Source organism: Aedes aegypti, chromosome 1 (genome assembly GCF_002204515.2).
Source record: "Aedes aegypti strain LVP_AGWG chromosome 1, AaegL5.0 Primary Assembly, whole genome shotgun sequence".
Lineage (NCBI taxonomy): Eukaryota > Metazoa > Arthropoda > Insecta > Diptera > Culicidae > Aedes > Aedes aegypti.
Window position 1 is genome coordinate 128069754 of NC_035107.1, and position 18815 is coordinate 128088568.

Below are 18815 nucleotides of genomic sequence, written 5' to 3' on the forward strand. Positions count from 1 at the left end.
CTCTTTACTGTACAGAAAATTCTCCAAAAATGTCGTCCCAACGCATCACCTTTTCATCGATTTCAAAGCGGCATACGACAGTATCGACCGCGTAGAGCTATGGAAAATCATGGACGAGAACAGTTTTCCCGGGAAGCTCACGAGACTGATAAGAGCGACGATGGACGGTGTGCAAAATTGTGTGAAGGTTTCAGGCGAACACTCCAGTTCGTTTGGATCCCACCGGGGACTACGACAAGGTGATGAACTTTCGTGCCTGTTGTTCAATATTGCGCTAGAAGGTGTTACGCGGAGAGCCGGGCTTAACAGCCGGGGTACGATTTTTACGAGATCCAGTCAATTTGTTTGCTTCGCGGATGATATGGACATCGTCGGCCGAACATTTGAAAAGGTGGCAGACCTGTACACCCGCTTGAAACGCGAGGCAGCAAAAGTGGGACTGGTGGTGAATGCGACCAAGACAAAGTACATGCTAGCTGGTGGGGCCGAGCACGACAGGGTTCGCCTAGGTAGCAGTTTTACGATAGACGGGGATACTTTCGAGGTGGTGGACGAGTTCGTCTACCTTGGATCCTTGCTGATGGCTGACAATAACGTTAGCCGTAAAATACGGAGGCACAACATCAGTGGAAGTCGGGCCTACTATGGCCTCCACAAGAAGCTGCGGTCAAAAAAGATTCACGCCCGCACCAAATGTACCATGTACAAAAAGCTCATAAGGCCAGTCCTCTATGGGCATGAAACGTGGACGATGCTCGAGGAGGACATTCAAGCACTCGGAGTCTTCGAACGTCGGGTGCTTAGGACGATCTTTGGCGATGTGCAGGAAAACGGTGTGTGGCGGCGAAGGATGAACCACGAGCTCGCCCAACTCTGCGGCGAACCCAGTATCCAGAAGGTGGCCAAAGCTGGAAGGATACGATGGGCAAGGCATGTTGCAAGAATGCCGGACAGCAACCCTGCAAAGATGGTGTTCGCTTTGAATCCGGTTGGTACAAGAAGGCGTGGAGCGCAGCGAGCTAGGTGGGCGGATCAAGTGCATATCTATTTGGCAAGCGTGTGACAGAACCGAGAATGGAGAGATGCGGCTACGAAGCGAGTATTGTGGCGTGAAATTGTTGATTCAGTATTATCTGTGTAGATGTTAACTAAATAAATGAAATGAACGGTCATGGAATAATTCTCAAAATAATTCCAACGGCATAATTTTATCTGATGAGTGCTCTTCAGGATATTTCTCAATTCAATACTCTAATAGCTTCACGTGTTTCTCTTCTAGAAAGCCATCGACGATTGATTTGGTCTTAACGGACTATAGTCATCTTTGTTGCCAATTAGTTACTCATGCTGATTTTGATTCTGATCATGCCCCTGTTACATTTCAAATATCCCATGAAGCGATTCTCAATCCTATCAGCTCCACCTTCAATTATTTTCGAGCCGATTGGAAAATTTATGAAACAAATATTGACTCTAATATTAATGTTAACATTTCTTTACAAACAAAACTTGATATTGACAATGCTCTTGAAACTTTAACAAATTCCATTGTTCCAGGAGCATCGCAATTCCAAAATGTGAAGTAAAATTTGAATCCGTTAATATAGACGATGATCTTAAACTCTTGACCCGTCTTAAAAACGTGACGAGAAGGAAATTTCAACGCATTCGCGATCCTGCTATAAAAATTATATAGCAGGAATTGCAGGAAGAAATCAAGAAACGTTTCTCACATTTGAGAAACAAAAATTTTGAAAATAGGATTTCTCAAATGGACCCTGGTTGTTAGACCTTGTGGAAATTATCTAAAATTTTGAAAAATAAATAAACCTCAGAAGGCAATACCGGCATTGAAAGGGGATAATAAATTATTACTAACTACTTGCGAAAAAGCTCAACAAATTGCTATGCAGTTCGAAAGCGCGCACAATTTTAATTTGAGACTTACTAGTCCAATTGAAAATCAAGTTACTCAGGACTTCGGAAATATTCTCAATCAAGAGAACGTTTTCGAAAATTCCTGGGAGACTGATTTGGAAGAAGTGAGAACTATTATTAAAAACTTCAAAAATATGAAAGCTCCTGGCGATGATGGAATTTTCTCCATCCTGATCAAGAAACTTCCAGAAAGTAGCCTCGAGGAGAGCTTATTTCAGCCTACCAAATTTGGATGATAGTGTTGTCTAACACAGAACATCTAGATATAAGAAATAAATGCAAAGTTTGGAATGATACTGATAAAATAATTTATAAAATATTGGATAACATAAAAAACTGAAGGAATCCATCCATTAACTAATGCATGCAGACGCTTAACGTCATAAACGTGCCCATTAAGATTGTTTGACCCGTCTTATTTAATTTGCAAAACATATTGCACTTACTGATAAGCACCATTTACAATTTCTGAATGCAAACACAACACAACAATTCATTTATTTTCACTCACCTTGTCGCTGAGCAACGCTTATGCAACATTGAACTTGTTTCTTTTAACTTTGCACAAGTCTCCACGCACATCACCCACACCCGTGAACTGCACACGGGTAACCCCCCCATGAACCGAAACATCATGCAAGTGATCAATACGTTTATGTACACTGTAACAGACAGTAGGGTGGTCCAATAGTCGCACTGCCGCGAATCGAAGGGATTGACGTAAGAAACATTTCAATTTTCGGCTTTTTTCAGAAACAATGAACTAATGCTCATTTGTCATTTGTGTTTAATAATCAAATATGGTTTGAAAATTTAAATGGCGCTTATGTTACTCCATCACATTACGGCAGCGCAACAACGATAAACGCGCAGCTGATCAGCAAGACAATGCCGAATCGTAAGTTTGGATCCAGATCCAGAAAAAGTAATTTTCCTTGAAACTTTAGCTCCTTATTCTTCTTCTTGGCATTACGTCCCCACTGGGACATAGTCTGCTTCTCAGGTCAGTATCCAATGAGCACTTCCACAGTTATTAACTGAGAGCTTTCCTTGTCGAAGTTGCCATTTTCGCATTTTTCGCGATATACAAATGCAAAAATCGAATTGGAAAAGGCAGATCGGTGGGAGTTTTTTATGAACACGAAGCCACTGTTAGGATGTAACTTCAGATGAAGACAACCGACAATGGCTACCAGAAAAAGTCCGACTCGCTCGCATAGATAAGAACCACCCTGGTGTAATGCGAAGCGCAGGGACATGACGCGATACGATTGACCCCTCTTCGCGTCGTCGTTGTTGTTGAATGTGTTGATGCTGAGGTAATGAACAGACCGGCTTCCGTCGGTTATCGGCTAAGTACCACCTTACCTCAGCCGCAATAATCGCCATATACCTACGCGGCATATGGTAATGTGCGCCCATTTGTTTTATTCATTCATGCGCAACTCATTTTACGGTGCATCGATGACGTTCGGGGGATCACCGCGATGTCGTCATGCCAGTAGAACAATCAATTGACGCTTTTGGTCTAATAATAGTGCAAGTACCAAGCTGACAGTCAGCTTTCTTTGAACCTACCGGAGGAGACGTGTGACAACTGTCAATGCATGGGCTTGGAAACAAAGTTGTTTAAAATGAAAATGGAAGAACAAGCTTGAAGTGTTAATATAATTGCAGTAAAAACTAACATCAAGGTCAAACCTAAATTATTCAATATTGTTAAGTTGAACGTATTCAGTAATGGTCAAGAGCAATGATTCAGTAATGTATAAAATGATTTTTATAAAATTTAATAAAGATAAAAATAATTAATTAGACATGTATAATTTCTTCAAAAGCGAAAGTTAAATGAAATCTATTCGCATATTTTACTGTATCGAAAATCTTCAAAAGATTTGTTGCATTGCAAACATTCTAAAAATATTACGAGATAATCAATCAAATCCACCCAACCCTCTAACATTTTTGAAATTGTAAAAAAGATATCATATTTTCGTAAAAAAACATCATTGGAAAATCAAAATATCAGCGATGTTCATTCAATGAAATGTCAACAGGATCAATAAGATGTCAAAACTCATGCAATGTTCTTCTTCTTAATCTTCTTTTTGGCATTACCGTCCCCACTGGGACAGAACCGGGTACTCAGTGTAGTGTTATAGGAGCACTTCCACAGTTATTAACTGAGAGCTTAGACTTGCTTTGTAGCCGCGGACTCTAATCACTCGGCTAAGGAAGGCCCCATGCAATGTTGCCGAGGCTTTTTAAGTTTTTGCTGGAAATAGGGACGTTCCAATACTTCCGATATATCTGAATATCGATAATTTGCTTTCGATATTCGATATTTTGGTATCGATATTTTCTATTCAATATATCGGTGGTATCGATATTTTCTTCCGATATATCGTAAACTAGAATATAGAGAACAATTGTAGGGTTTTAGCATTAGCACTAGCATGTAGGTGGTATAGTCCTAGACCGCTGTATGAGGGTTGCCTCCTTCTCGACAGTTACCATAGACATAGTTTTGAGAGAAATATCCCTCTTAGAAGAAATTGACGCATCCTTCAGTAGTTGGGAATTGTTTTGGCCATGTCCTTGCGAAAGGATATGAAAAGATAATTGACCGGATACCTATTTACATTAAGCAGAAAACTCGTCTGATTGGTACGCAAAATCTGCGTACATAAAAAATATTTAACGATCTGACGAGAGTCGCAGAGACCTCAACAAGCTCTAAGTGAAAAATAATTGTATTTCCAAATATTACATATTTCTTGTTTAAATACGAGACATAAATTAGATTTGGATGTAATTGTCGGTCAATAAAGCAATTATCTTGATTATTCAAAGATTTTTTTTGTCGAATTTAAGGGAACTAAACGGCAAGTCACTAAGCAATATAGGAATTTTGCTCCATTGAAATATATCATATGATATTCCGATATATCGATATTTTGAATCAATATATCGGTGGTATCGATACTTTGTTTCGATAATCGTATCGAATCAAATATCGATACTTTGCAATATCGGAACGTCCATAGCTGGAAATACTTACTGCAAGCCATTGGGTGTCATTTTTTGATATTAATTAATTGTATGAAAACACACTGTAACCTCATTTTCCGATCGGAGGTTCATTAAGTAAATTAGTACGTAAAACGTTTGTAAAGCAAGGTTTTGCCGTTTGGAATCTTCTTGTTAGAAATTACTTTTTATTATTTATAAAAATTATACTCTTATTGATTTATTTGGTTCCTAATCGGACTAGAATGTGTGCAAGTTAAAGTCTTCCATGAACTCTTTGGAGTTTGTGCATATGATTCTACATGCGTTAAAGGAGATCAATTTATCATGTTTATGTAGAAGAATATCTCACAATACTGGACTCTAGAATATTGTTATATTTTGAAGGTGTTCTAATTCATCCGAAAACTTCTTGGCATATATACCTGCAATGTCCTGACGAATTTAGAAATCTTTATTTTTTTTCATATGGCACATGCCCTTATCTATTCATAGCAGTAAAATGAATATTGTTATAATTTGCACGGATGTCCTAGGACTTTTTGGAATATAGGCCTAAGGATATACTGGCATGATGAATGGCTAATCGATAGTTTTTTTTTTTATATGACACAGTCTCTTATCTATTACTTTAAGTAATCGGAGTATTTTAATAGTTTGTACGGATGTTGTTGGTCTTCCAAGGATTCAATTGAATAAATCTCGTAATAAGATTAGTTTTCAAATACTTCGAAGGCCCTTAACCATTCATGTGAGTTAACGGTGTATTGTTTTATTTTGTGCGGATGTTCTTGGATCTCTGTTATTGGCCCTAGGATCTACGAGCGTATGCAGTTGTATATTGATAGTATTTAGCTATGCCATAAAGTCTCAAATCTTTATATAAGTTAGCAGAGTTATGTATTGGTTTGTACTTATGTTCTTATTCTCCAAAAGCTTCATGTAATATAAGCCTTAGCTTCTACAATACTCTTTAGCCTATAAAAAAAACAAGTTCCGCAAACATCTGCGAAGGCACACAATGTTTTGCGAATGTTTGCAAAGATTCGCAAAGGTCTATGAAAATTTGCAAAAGTCAGAGAAGGTTCCTAAATGGTCGTGAAAATACTCAAAGATTCTTAGGGGTCAGTAAATGTCCCCAAAGGTCCGCTAAGATTCCTGCCACACCATGAACGTTTGCAATGGCCTGTAAAATTGCGAGGATTCCACAAAAATTCAGCATTGTTTTTTTGCAACCCTATGAGTAAAATGGCGAGTCGACAACCAGGAAGGAGCGTCCAACATAGCTCTGGTCCTCGCAAGTCCCAACCTCACGCTTCCACGGGTCAAACGATAACAAAGACCGCCAGCTAAGGGTTGCGTACTTTGCTGGTAGTGCAACCTGGGCACACCTTCTGACATCAGCTAGAGTGAGGGAGTGAGTCCCGAGCGTCTGGAGGTGCGATTCAAACAGCGTCTGTTCTGGTATCCAGCGGCTGAGTATGAAATGTTGTATCACGTGAACTAATCTAAGGTGGCAGCCCCATCAACGTGATATATATAATAGGTAGCGTAACCCAGGTAAAGTAGTATACCGAATTTCTCACCTACCACGAAAAATGGAGAAAGAACAAATAACGAACGATATTTTCGGCAACCGACCTGGCAACGAAAAAAGAACTATTAATAGAAACTTGCTACCTGGAATGTCAGGACGTTAAATGAACCCGGACGAGCGAGCCTTTTGGCTCGTGAACTGCAGAAGGTTGGAGTGGGCGTGGCCGCCATTCAAGAAGTGCGGTGGCCTAGATCTGGAGAACGTCCCAGACAACCAGTTTACGAACAATGTCGTTTATTTATACAAAATTCATAACACCCGCACTACATGGTGGATGATATCGTTTGATCGATGTGTTTCCTCGCATAAAACGCTATTTCATGAGCTCATATGTACATCTAGTTTCGTTCCGTACACTCATACAAAGTAAGTCAGATCAATCTGTAGCAGCTGTGAATCAATTTTGTTATCATAAATTAAGTTGCAAAAGAGCACATACTAGTTCGCAATAAAATTTACACACTCGCATTGCATGTTATTTTTTATCATATAAAATAAGCACGTACATCGCCTCCACTTTTGTACGTATAAGGGCTTTTCGCAACATCTTTTACGTGAAACTTTGCACATATAAGCATCGCACAACGCAAAAGGTGATTTCGTTATACGTACATTCTAGTTGTCTGGGGTGAATTCCAGGCGGTTGATCCCATCGCCAACATCACGTTCCAATATAACAATACAACAGCGGCAGCGATAAGGCAGAACATGGAGTCGGTTTCATAGTGATCGGGAAGCAGATGAAACGCGTTATGAAGTGGAAACCGATTAGCGAGCGAATCTGTGTACTGAGGATACGGGGCAAATTCTTCAACTACGACCTGATCAACATCTATGCAACGACGAACGACAAACCTGATGACGTGGAGAACGCGTCCTATGAAGGCCTTGATAAGGCCTATGGAGAGTGCCCAAAACACAACGTGAAAATCGTCATCGGAGATGCGAACGAGCAAGTTGGAAGAGAGGACTTTATCCGTCCGCATATCGGTATGGAGAGTCTTCACTCCGTTACCAATGACAACGGCCTACGACTAGTGACTTTCACTGCTGCCAGGGGGATGGCCATCAGCAGCACCTACTTTGCACGCAAGGATATTCGGAAGTACACCTGGATGGTGATATTTGCAACCAGATAGTACATGTTCTGGTGGATGGCCGACATTTCCCAGATATAATCGATGTTAGGAGTTTCAGGGGTCCTAACATTGACTCGGATCACTACCTCGTTGTCAGTAAAATTCGAGCGTGGTTATCAACTGTAGCGAATTCAAGACCACAGCGAACAATGCGATTCAATATCCAGCGCTTCTCAGCAGACGATGTTACAGCTGAATACAGTGCCTTACCGATTTTGGCAACAAGGCGTGATTTTAATGTTGCCAAATTGGGGATGTTGCCAAAATCGGACATTTTGAAATGCTTATGTTTTTTATCATTTTAATCTCTAAAAGTATCAGGAAATAGACAGCAAATATTACGAATGATGTGAACAATGTCTGGGAGCCTTCTTCAGTTCAGTTTTTGACTCAAAAACATAGACATCATGCACTGATTATATGCGCCATCTGAAAAGCACACTTGTTGTATACAATACAAGCGTGGTATTACTTTCAGTGGTCATTAGCAACTGCACTAGAGTGCAAATGTGCAACTTTGAAGCAAAACCATATTGAAACAAGCAGATTTTGAAAACAAGTTCGATTGAGGATCCGGTTTGGTGGGTTAGTATTTAGGATTTCCTGAGTATAGAGTGCAATTTTGGTTACCTCATATCTTATGTAAAGTTATTGCACTAGCATTTAATTTTAAAAAGGTGAAATTATAAATTATTACGCTAGAATCAATGTTTTCACAGATGAAATTTAAAAAGATATCCATCAAATATTTACGGTAAGACCCGTAAAAAACTACACACCTTTTTCGGATTGTGACAATTTTCCAATCCTTTTTATCGAAACTGGTACCGCCATGTACCCAGAAGTAGAGTTAATGACGAGATCTAATCATGCATTATGCTCGTTCGGGAAATATGTTGCTGAAGGCAGCAAAATGAACCATTAGAAGATTGGTAGATTGTATTTTTAATTGCTTTAAAAATCTTGTTAAAGTAGAAATGTGTGGTGGAATTGTTAAAGCTACATGAGGAGTAATTTTCGATTTAATTATAAGCAAAAATTGTTGAAAGTTTTGTTGCTTAAATTCCAAATTTCATTCATTTCATTAGATATTGAGTTTTTTACAAAATTAACGTAAGATTCATTCACGAATTCTTTAAGAAATTGCTTGCGATGGCTCATATTAATTTTCTTAACGGTTCCACCAATTGATGCTTCTGGCAAAAATACAACAGATACAAATAGGGATACAATTTTCGATTTTATTTCTGCGACATTTTCTGTAACATCGGTTAGATTGAAAACGAATTGCAGAAAAATGTATGTTGTTGAGTATGGACTCTTCTTGTATTCACTCTTATAATTCTTCTATAAACTTTTTTCAACAACTACGTTAAAACCCATTCTGAACATTTATCCAAAATCGTCATCCACTGTAATTCCAACGGAAATACCTAAAAGAAATCACTCACTAATTATTAAATACAAGCTTTCACGGATTAACTAATTAATGATCACGAGATAATTTGAAATCATTTTCAGGCTCTTCAGACTGCCACACACAATGCGATGGATATGTTAAAAAAGTACTAGCTCAATAACAGCAATACATTTGTGACCAACACAGTATAACTGATCATTTTAACATTTGATGTTTATATCACATTTGCTTTCACTATCGATTACCTATTTCATCAATTTATGATGCCTATTATCTATGTAGCAATAATGTATATAGATTGCCTGCATTATAGAATTCTATACATTAGGCAATAACTTTGATATATGAAAGTTCTATTCATAAGTACGTCTCACATTACGTTTCATTGCTCTCAATGTTCACCACCATTTTAAGTTTTGACTTATTTTAACTTGGGTTAAATTGAAAATGTTAGGTTTCTGTACTTAATAATCAATTGAACATATTTTTCAATGTGTTGCCAAAATCGGGAAGAAAATTTTGCCAAAAACGGGGGTAGACAAAAACGAGTGTTGCCAAAATCGGGAAGGCACTGTACCACCAAAAGCTGGACGAGCGGATAAGTGAGGTCAATGTGAGCAAAAACCTCAACAGTCTATGGGATGCAATCCATGGAGTGGTGAGTGAAACAGCGCGAGAAGTGATAGGTACTGCTCGAAGACGCCCCAGAAGCGGATGGTTCGACGAGGAGTGCCAGAGGATGACGGATGCGAAGAACCAGGCTGAACAGAGAGCGGTACAGGGAGACAAGATCAGACGAAAAGCGAATCCATCGCAGGAAGAAAAAAGAGTATGATGAGAATGTGATAGCCGAGGTGCAAAACTGTACGGAACAGAACGATATGCGACGGTTCTATGAAACTGTCAATGGCGTGCGCATAAAGTCTGCGCCGTCTCCCGTCATGTGCAACGAACGTAAAGGTAGTTTGCTGACAGATAAAACGTTGCACAGTTTGCTGCCAGACAGATAAACAGTTTGCTGCCAGGTGGAAAGAGCACTTCGAAACGTTACTGAATGGAGGGAACGATAGAGCATCGGAGAACAGAATGAACATCGACAACAACGGTCAAGTTGTGGATCCCCATCTCTAGATGAGGTTAAAAAGGCGATTAAAGAGCTGAAAAACAACAAGGCTGCTGGGAAGGATGAGCTCCCGGCCGAACTTCTCAAGCACGGTAATGAGCAGCTGCATAGAATAATCCACCATATGCTACTAAGGATATGGGAGGAAGAAGAACTGCCTGCTAGCTGGATGAATGGCCCCATTTGCCCTATTTTCAAAAAAGGGCATAGATTGGAGTGTGCCAATTACAGAGGAATAACGCTCCTAAATTCGGCGTACAAATAATGTCACGTATTCTGTTCAACAGATTGAGACCGCTTGAAGAGTCCTTCGTCGGCGAATACCAAGCTGGTTTTCGTGAGGGCCGATCGACGTCGGACCAGAGAGCTTTTTGTGGTCTTTGAACGTAAAGTGCGGCGAACAATACTCGGCGGTAAATTGGACAATGGCATCTGGCGGCGTCGCATGAATCACGAGTTATACCAAGTCTATAATGAAATGGATACTGTTAAGCGTATAAAACACGGCAGGCTGCGGTGGGCTGGGCATGTAGCTCGCATGTCGGAGGAACGTCAAGCTAAACTAATATTCAGCAGAGCACCAGGGAGAGGCCGTCTCCTCAGTGGAAGGTCGCGCACCAGCTGGCTTTTTGCAGTTGATGAGGATTTAAGGTCGCTTAACGTTCAGGACGACTGGAAGCGATTGGCCCAGGACCGGGTCCAACGGAGAAGGCTTCTTCATTCGACGTAGATTCAACGCAATAGCAAGGAATTGTTGCCCATCAAGTATCAAGTTAAAAAAGTTTTTTTTCATAAAGGCTTATCTGCATTTATCGATTTCTCTTCATCGTAGCTGTCTTTGCGTTATTGCCGAATTATTGATTCTTTTTTCGTAACATATTTGTGTGCTGTAGGATGAAGAATCACTATATCTATCCTATTTCTTTATCAATTAACCCATCAATTAACGAGAGGTTACGTAGATTCATTCAGCAATTTACCCAGATAATCATTCAGAGATTTCTACAGGAATTCCTGCACATACCCTGCATTTTTTCAGGAATTTCTCCAAGAATTACTCTACAAACATCTCTACATGGGTTCCTCTAAAAATTGTTCCCGGGATTTCTTAAGGAATTCCTCCAGAGATTTCCTCGGTTATTCATCCATAGATTCCTGAAAATTTTTTTTAAGGATTTTTCAAAGAATCTTCCAGGGATTGGGCAACGTTTCCTCAAGGGATTCTTTCTGATATTCTTCTGAAGATTACTCTTACGATGCCTTCATGTAATACTACTCCATATTGAGGAGATCTCTAGGCTTTTCAAACACTTCTGCAGTAAAGGCGTACCTAGAGCAGTTCCTAAAAACAATCTTGGAGGAATCCCTGGAAGAAGGATAATTTCCATTTAAATCCTTGGAGGAATTTATGAGGGAACTCTAGAGACTTTTAAACAGTAAATTTCGGAGGCCAATGAAGAATCTTTGGAATCATTTCTAGGGGAATTTCTGGAGAATAACTTGGAAAAATCTTTGGATCATTTCAATTAGCAATAGGTCTAGGTAGAATCCTTGCAGGAGTCTCTGGTAAGATTTCTGGATGAAATTTTATAGGAAAAGGTTTAATGAATTCTTGAAGAAATCTCTGAAGAGTTTCCTGAAGCAAGCTTGAATTTCTGGAGAAATTCCTGGAAGAATTTCAGTAAAGATTATACTGGAGCAACCTATGAAAGAATAACTCGCAAAATCTCTAGAAGAATCATTGTCGAGATTTTATTGAGATGTGAGTAAATTGTAGTAACCTACGACCGGCTCATTATAGTCATACCTATCCTAGCAACGATTGTTTAGCTGTACAAACAAGCAAATAAATTTTCATGCGTTCTTCAGACTACCACACGTATTTTATTAACACTCTCTCAAGAGATTTTCCTCCAGAAATCCTTGAAATAATATTTGCAGGCATCCCTATAGAAATACCTAACCGAATTCCTGGAGGAATTGCTATAGGTATTTTTAAAGCCCTTTCGGAACCAGTCTAAAAATCTAGTAACGATCAAAAGCTCTCCTTGGAGGAATTTTTGGAGCAATCTAAAACGAAATCCTAGTGGAATGTCTGTAGGATTCGCTTTAGGGATTACGATAGGGATTATCTTGGAAGAATTTCTGGTATAATCCCTTGAGGAATTTTCAAAGGAACTGTTAGAGAAATCGTTAGAGTCTGCGGTTACAAAAGCGAAACCATAATGAGGGTGTTTGGGTTCGATTCAAGGTCGGTTCAGGTTTTTTTCGCAATGGAAATTTCATTGACTTCCCTGGGTATAGAGTATCATCGTACCTGCCACACGAATATGAAAAAGGCAGCTTTGGCAAAGAAAGCTTTCAGTTAATAACTGTGAAAGTGCTCATTGAACACTAAGCTGAGAAACAGGCTTTGTCCCAGCGTGGACGTAGTGCCAAGAAGATGAATAAGAGTAAGTGTCTGTTTAGAGATTTTGATGAAAAATTATGAATTTTGAGCTGTCGCATGATGGGACTATATGATGGTATGAAAATGTCACGTGATACCATACTGGAACCGGTTCCGGAATTCCTCGGCCAGATATGGCCAAATCTAATTGCTGGTACCCTTGGTGCTTTTGTACATCGAAATAAAAAATCATGAAATTTGAACCGTCGTAAAATATATGCGTATGAATTTCTGCATAAGATATGTACCAGTTCCATCTGAAACAGGTTCCACTTGCCCTTGTGTCCAAAGTGGCCACACTTACAAAAAAAATACAGAGTTCCATTCGCCGGTTTAATATCTTTCATATAAAACTAAAAGAACGAAAATCGGTTCAAAAATGGGTTTTGAGAGCGTTGGCTCAAATAATGTTAGTGGTTGCCCAAGTAACAATTCCACTGCAATTTGGCATTCGTGTGGATTTATAAATGTTTTATGCCAGTAGCGTGTATGCTATAACAACTAGAGGCGACATTTAACGTTGCTAGAAGATTCTATTTTGTAAGTCAGCTCTTAGTTCTTTTTAAAACCTTTTGGAGACAAAATATAAAGTCAAAATGTTGTAACTACAAAACCAGCTTTATTGGAGCATATGATACCTCATTTAAACTGCTTGAAGTGGCTGAATGACACTTATTTGTTACGGCTATGATAAAAGATTGATATAATACACCTTGTTGTCATTAAAGCTGCTTTTAAACTGATTAACTTGCACTTGAATCTGGTTAACTTACCTTATCATACCGCTTAAATCAGTATTGGGGCTACTAATATGCGATAACACCTTAAGCATTGCAAATTTATAACCCACCACATCATCATTGACATTGCGTCATTAATCAAAAACACTTATTCTTAACATAAAAACGCCAAACTAATGTCCGTTTTCATTGTTTTTAAGTATTTTCTTCAAAACAGCACTCGCAAACTGTCAAACTTTGTTAAATGCTGCTTAGTTACCATAAAATGTGAAAAAGCTGAATTATCTTCGATCAGCATTTATTAAGGCAATTTTACCATAACAATGTGTATTTAAAATCACAAAACAGCATTTGTCGATGAATCAATCAATTATGGTTCCGCCATATTAATTTCACTCCGGTTGCCACAATTTCACTTTTTCAACTCATATGATCTCCATGAATTCGCTCATAAGATGCTATGGTTTGATGATTAAACTGTCTAAATATAATTCAATGCACAATTACTGCGCAATCAAACCAACAAATGTTGAATATGTTTTATTCTTCACCTGGCGGTTTGTTTTAGCAAATGCTAAATAACTACAAATAAATCGCTTTCAGAGGGGGCACCCGAAATTTCACTTCTTTTTCACCACGTTTCACTGTAAATCTCACTCGGCACTAAACATTTTAGCACTATATCAAAATAAATCACTTTAATTTTTAACATGCACTACGAAATAAATTAGCACAGACGTATTTTAAATCTTCTTTTGTTTTGTTTACGTTGGAATAAATCCGTGAAGATCGACGTTATGACAAAATCAATTTCAAGATGAAACGACATTCACCTAGAACAGGTGGCCTCAAAATAGCTACCACTAATGCTATTTTGCTTTATTTGTGTGACATAAATATGCACTTCATAGTTTCTTTCAGAGTGGGCCAACTAGTCACGTTCTTATCTACAAGAGGCTTTGGAGGATGTGATGAAGGCAACAGTGCCTTGACCGTGGTTTTATGGGCGTTTATTTATAGCACCCTGGAAGTAATTCGTAAAACTAAAATGGTTACTTGGGTGAGCTACTGAATAACTTTGCCGAAGACGCTCTATTTCTAAGTGATCAGGCTCCTGGGATTTCCGCAAAACAAAAGTTTCATGCACACTAGCACCGTCTGATTGCATAATTCCTTATCAAAATGATCACCGCATGTCAGCCCTTGAGCTACTGAACAACTCCTCCGATATCAACCTTTTGAAATATCACGATATAGAGATATCGAGCGCGGCCCAGATAGCCGTAGCGGTAAACGCGCAGCTATTCAGCAAGACCAAGCTGAGGGTCGTGGGTTCGAATCCCACCGGCCGAGGATTTTCTCGACTTCCCAGGGTATAGAGTATCTTCGTACCTGCCACACGATATACGCATGCAAAAATGATCATTGGCATAGTAAGCTCTCAATTAAAAACTGTGGAAGTGCTCATTAGAACGCTGAGAAGCAGGCTCTGTCCCAGTAGGGACGTAACGCCAGAAAGAAGAAGAAGATATCAAAGTTCGCATTCTTGTTCATCATGGTAGTGCAAGTCAGAAAAAGCGCCCCTATTAGCCAAGTTCTCAACTAAAAGGATGATCCTCAACTCCTTAAGATAGATCGTATTGAGCACTGAAATTTCGCCCAAGACAGTACCGTGATATCTCTCTACGCATATCAGATATTCAACAAAACCTGGGTCTGCTATAACGCTAATTCCTACCCGAGCAAAGTCCAACATCAAAACGAAAGCAAACCGAAAACATATCTTAGTTTCAGCATCAAATTGATATTATAATTTCATGACAATTTATCATGATTATATTCAATACCATAACTTTGTTGTCATTCTGCTATCATTCAAAATTTGAATTTGTGTTCTAATTTTAAATAATTAAAAAAGTAGTGCCTTATATAAAACAATAAGAATATAAAAAATAAAGCATACACGGAAAAAAATCCGTTCTCGTATCCGTGAACAGCAGTCGTGAACTCGTCAACAAGCAAAAATACACCGTGAACTAGATCATGTTTATATGAACGCGTTGCCTAGTTCCGAGAACGTTCATGTAAACATGATGGTAGTTCACGGTGTATTTTTGACAGTTCACGTTTTCCAGAACGCTTTTTTGAGCGTGTACATCTTGTTGCAGACTCATTTCGACATCAAACAAGAATATGTATATTTCAACGAGTTCTCAATTTGCTCTCAATGATAGCAGAAACAGTTTTCCAGAGCTACCGAAGAAACACTTTTTTTTCTGTTACAAATTTTGATCCATGATCTCTTGAATAAAATACAAATTCATATAATAAAAAAATATTTTATTATTTTTCTTAAATAGTGTTCATTTGGATAAGGATAGTTTATTTATAATGTTTTTGAATGAATGAAAAGGTTTTACCACTATGATAAATATATCCTTGATGAATTTGTCATAATTTGATGTCAATATATATAAATTGTTATAAACATTCATAATATGAGGGCAAAACATGTTTGCTGAGAATCTTATATTAAAAGTCCCAAAAACAACAACTTTACTAATATTTATTAGTTTTCAAATTTTCCGCCGATATTTCGCAATGCATTCCAAAGAATATAAGACCGAGTGGTTAGAGTTCAGAGCTACAAAGAAAAGTCATGCTGAATGTATCAGGGTTCGATTTTGCTCGATCCAGGATCTTTTCGTAACGGAAATTTCCTCGAATTCCCTATGCATAAAGTATCATCGTACTTATCACACGATATAGGAAAATGAAAATGGCAACTTTGAAAAAGAAAGCTCTCAGTTAATAACTGTGGAAGTGCTCATTGAACACTAAGCTGAGAAACAGTGAGAACGTGTAATGTCAAGAAAAAAAAATGCGAAATAAATATACCTCATATAATTGAATGAACTTTTGCAATGAACATTTCTATAAAATAATTTTACTGTATTATGTTCAATTGAAAATTTATTTAAATGTATATATTCGCTTCTCATCCATTTGATCATCAAAGTTAATTTAGGATTACAAGTTGCAATACAAAACTTTATATTTTAGACACATGATGTCAACGATTCTTCAATAAGTTAACCGTTAAACAACCGTAAACATCAACAAGAGTCCACTGACATCAAATGATTACAAGCATCAACGTCCAAAAATAAGAAAACAAACTTGAAAGCATTTGTCGAAAACGCAAATTAATCCGTCACTTGTAAATCATGATTCATGATCTCGCACAGCAGCGGCACGTGAGTTATAATGATCAATAAATTCCCATCGACAAACACTGTCATCGTCGTCGTCGCAGTCGTTTGGAACTCCCCATTCATTAGACTCTAATGTGTTCGGCGGAACTTACCGTTGAGTTTTCATCACAGTTGAGCATCGCGTAGAAATCCTCCTCGGGATTGCGCTTAAAGCTGAGAATCTCGTCGACTCCGCCGCTGCTCATCTTGTTGGTTGTTATTTTCGTTTGCTCTCGCTCACTAGAACACAAAACAAAAAACCGATGCACGAAAAGACGCTAAGCTTTGAGCAGCTGATAAGTGACCGAATCTTCCAAACACTGGATGCTGATTTGACGACTACAGTACGACCTCCCGCCGGAATCTTCGCTTATCAGGACACTCGAAAACACTGACGAATGTAACGAATTTCGAGACACAGATTTCTGCTAGAAAGCTTTCTTCAAATTAGCAAAATGATCTAAAGAACGAATTTGTATCGAACGAAGCTGACAAGCAACAAAAGGCGTTTACCACCGCGGGTCCAGTCGACTAGCCGAAGACCTTGGCCTAAAGTGAAACTATCAGCCAGTAATAGTGTTATTGCGATTTTGCCTCTGCTCTGCTGTTGAGTTGCTGGCTGGCTGTGTTTAACAACGAAAGAAACCGAGCTGGCTGCAAACGCGACGACGTCCGAAGGTTGACTGAGCACCGACCGACGGTGAGCTTTCTGGTTATGGTTGGTATCCATTGGTTTGGTTCCGAAACCGAGGAGAACGAGAGATAGGTAGACGGAGTTGGACCGGGAGCCCACTGACTGACTCCAGCTCACGCGGTGAAAGGCAGTCGACGGTTTTGCACTTGGCGCTTTTACAGCCGAAAGGCGAACGGGTCAATAGTTGACGTGTGGAAAACGTCTGTAGTTTGGATTTTGTGTGGGATACAATAATTAAGAATATAGCAATTCTCATCCAATCCATTTTTAAAATTCCACACTTTTATCGATTTTTATTGATCATTCAAAGTAAATTTGTTACATATCTCTCGCAATTGACAGCATTTATAAAATCTGATCAAAGTGAAACGTAGGTAATTTCGCATCTAATGAGAGAATAATCCAATTTTGCCAACTTTTGTACTTGGTCCCCTCTGACTTAACGCCGAACATATTAAGTATTAATCTAGAGGTATGTCTTCTGGCATTTCTTCCGATGTTCTATCAATAATACCAATCGGAATGTTTCATTAAAAGTTCCTACACATTTATTTTTATTTATTTATTTATTCAGTACAAATACTTGCTAGGACTGGACGGGGTTGGTGGTCTGACGGCTACCGCTTCTGCTTCATATGCAGAAGGTCATGGGTTCAATCCCAGGCCCGTCCCTTTCCTCGTATTTTGTAGTTGTATATCTCTCACTTGCTTCTATCTTCCATTCTAAATATATCACACTCAAACTATTCGTTCATAGCAAACGCTAGAACCAGAGACGGACAAGAAACCGTTTCCCTAACGCTTCCTACTTCCACGCGCACGCCTTACTTACGCCTGATACATAGGCAGTCTGCTAAACCACAAAAGCAAACCTCTCTGCCATGCCTTTCCCCCAATCCATACACTCCCGCATGAACTGACGTGGATGCAGTGGAATATACGGTCTACGTGGGAGTCAGTTCAATGCATCATCAATTCCTCCCCCTTCCCCTCATTGGTCTGCATTCTGACGTGGCAGGTGCCATTGTTGCCTAAAAATAGAAGATCACCAGCACTTATACACTGAGGATGCCTGTTAGTCCTAAGCAGTCATTCGGTTGGTTCCTTGTGTAAGTGCAGCTGATCTGGCGATACTGGAGTGCATCCACGGGCGGCCAATCAAGCTCAAGCTCAAGCTCAAGTACAAATACTTGCTAGGACAATCCTTTTTAAATTTAGCAATCGGAATTCAACTTTCAAATTAATATATTTTTAATATTATGGTTATACTACATCTATGCTTAAACATTACCTTTAATTCCTTCCTGAAAAGTGGTGTGTGCTTTGCCTACGCAACTCTGATATATTAGAACATGATTTTGTTTCGAACGATAGCTGATTCCAGTATACAATTTCACGAACGAAAAACGATGCTCCAAAATGTGACGTGTT

The 18815-nt window shown here is 38.9% G+C and overlaps 1 protein-coding gene across 1 annotated transcript in view; it reads right to left on the reverse strand.

Annotated features, from left to right (window-relative positions):
- LOC5568679 (J domain-containing protein) overlaps nt 1-17423 on the reverse strand; it is a 144589-nt gene extending 127166 nt beyond the window's left edge. The window contains exon 1 of the mRNA XM_001658039.2: nt 16804-17423. Coding sequence (XP_001658089.1) covers nt 16804-16896 — 93 coding nt within the window. The 5' untranslated portion in view covers nt 16897-17423. The remainder of the gene's footprint in view (nt 1-16803) is intronic.
- Nucleotides 17424-18815: the final 1392 nt, after the last annotated feature.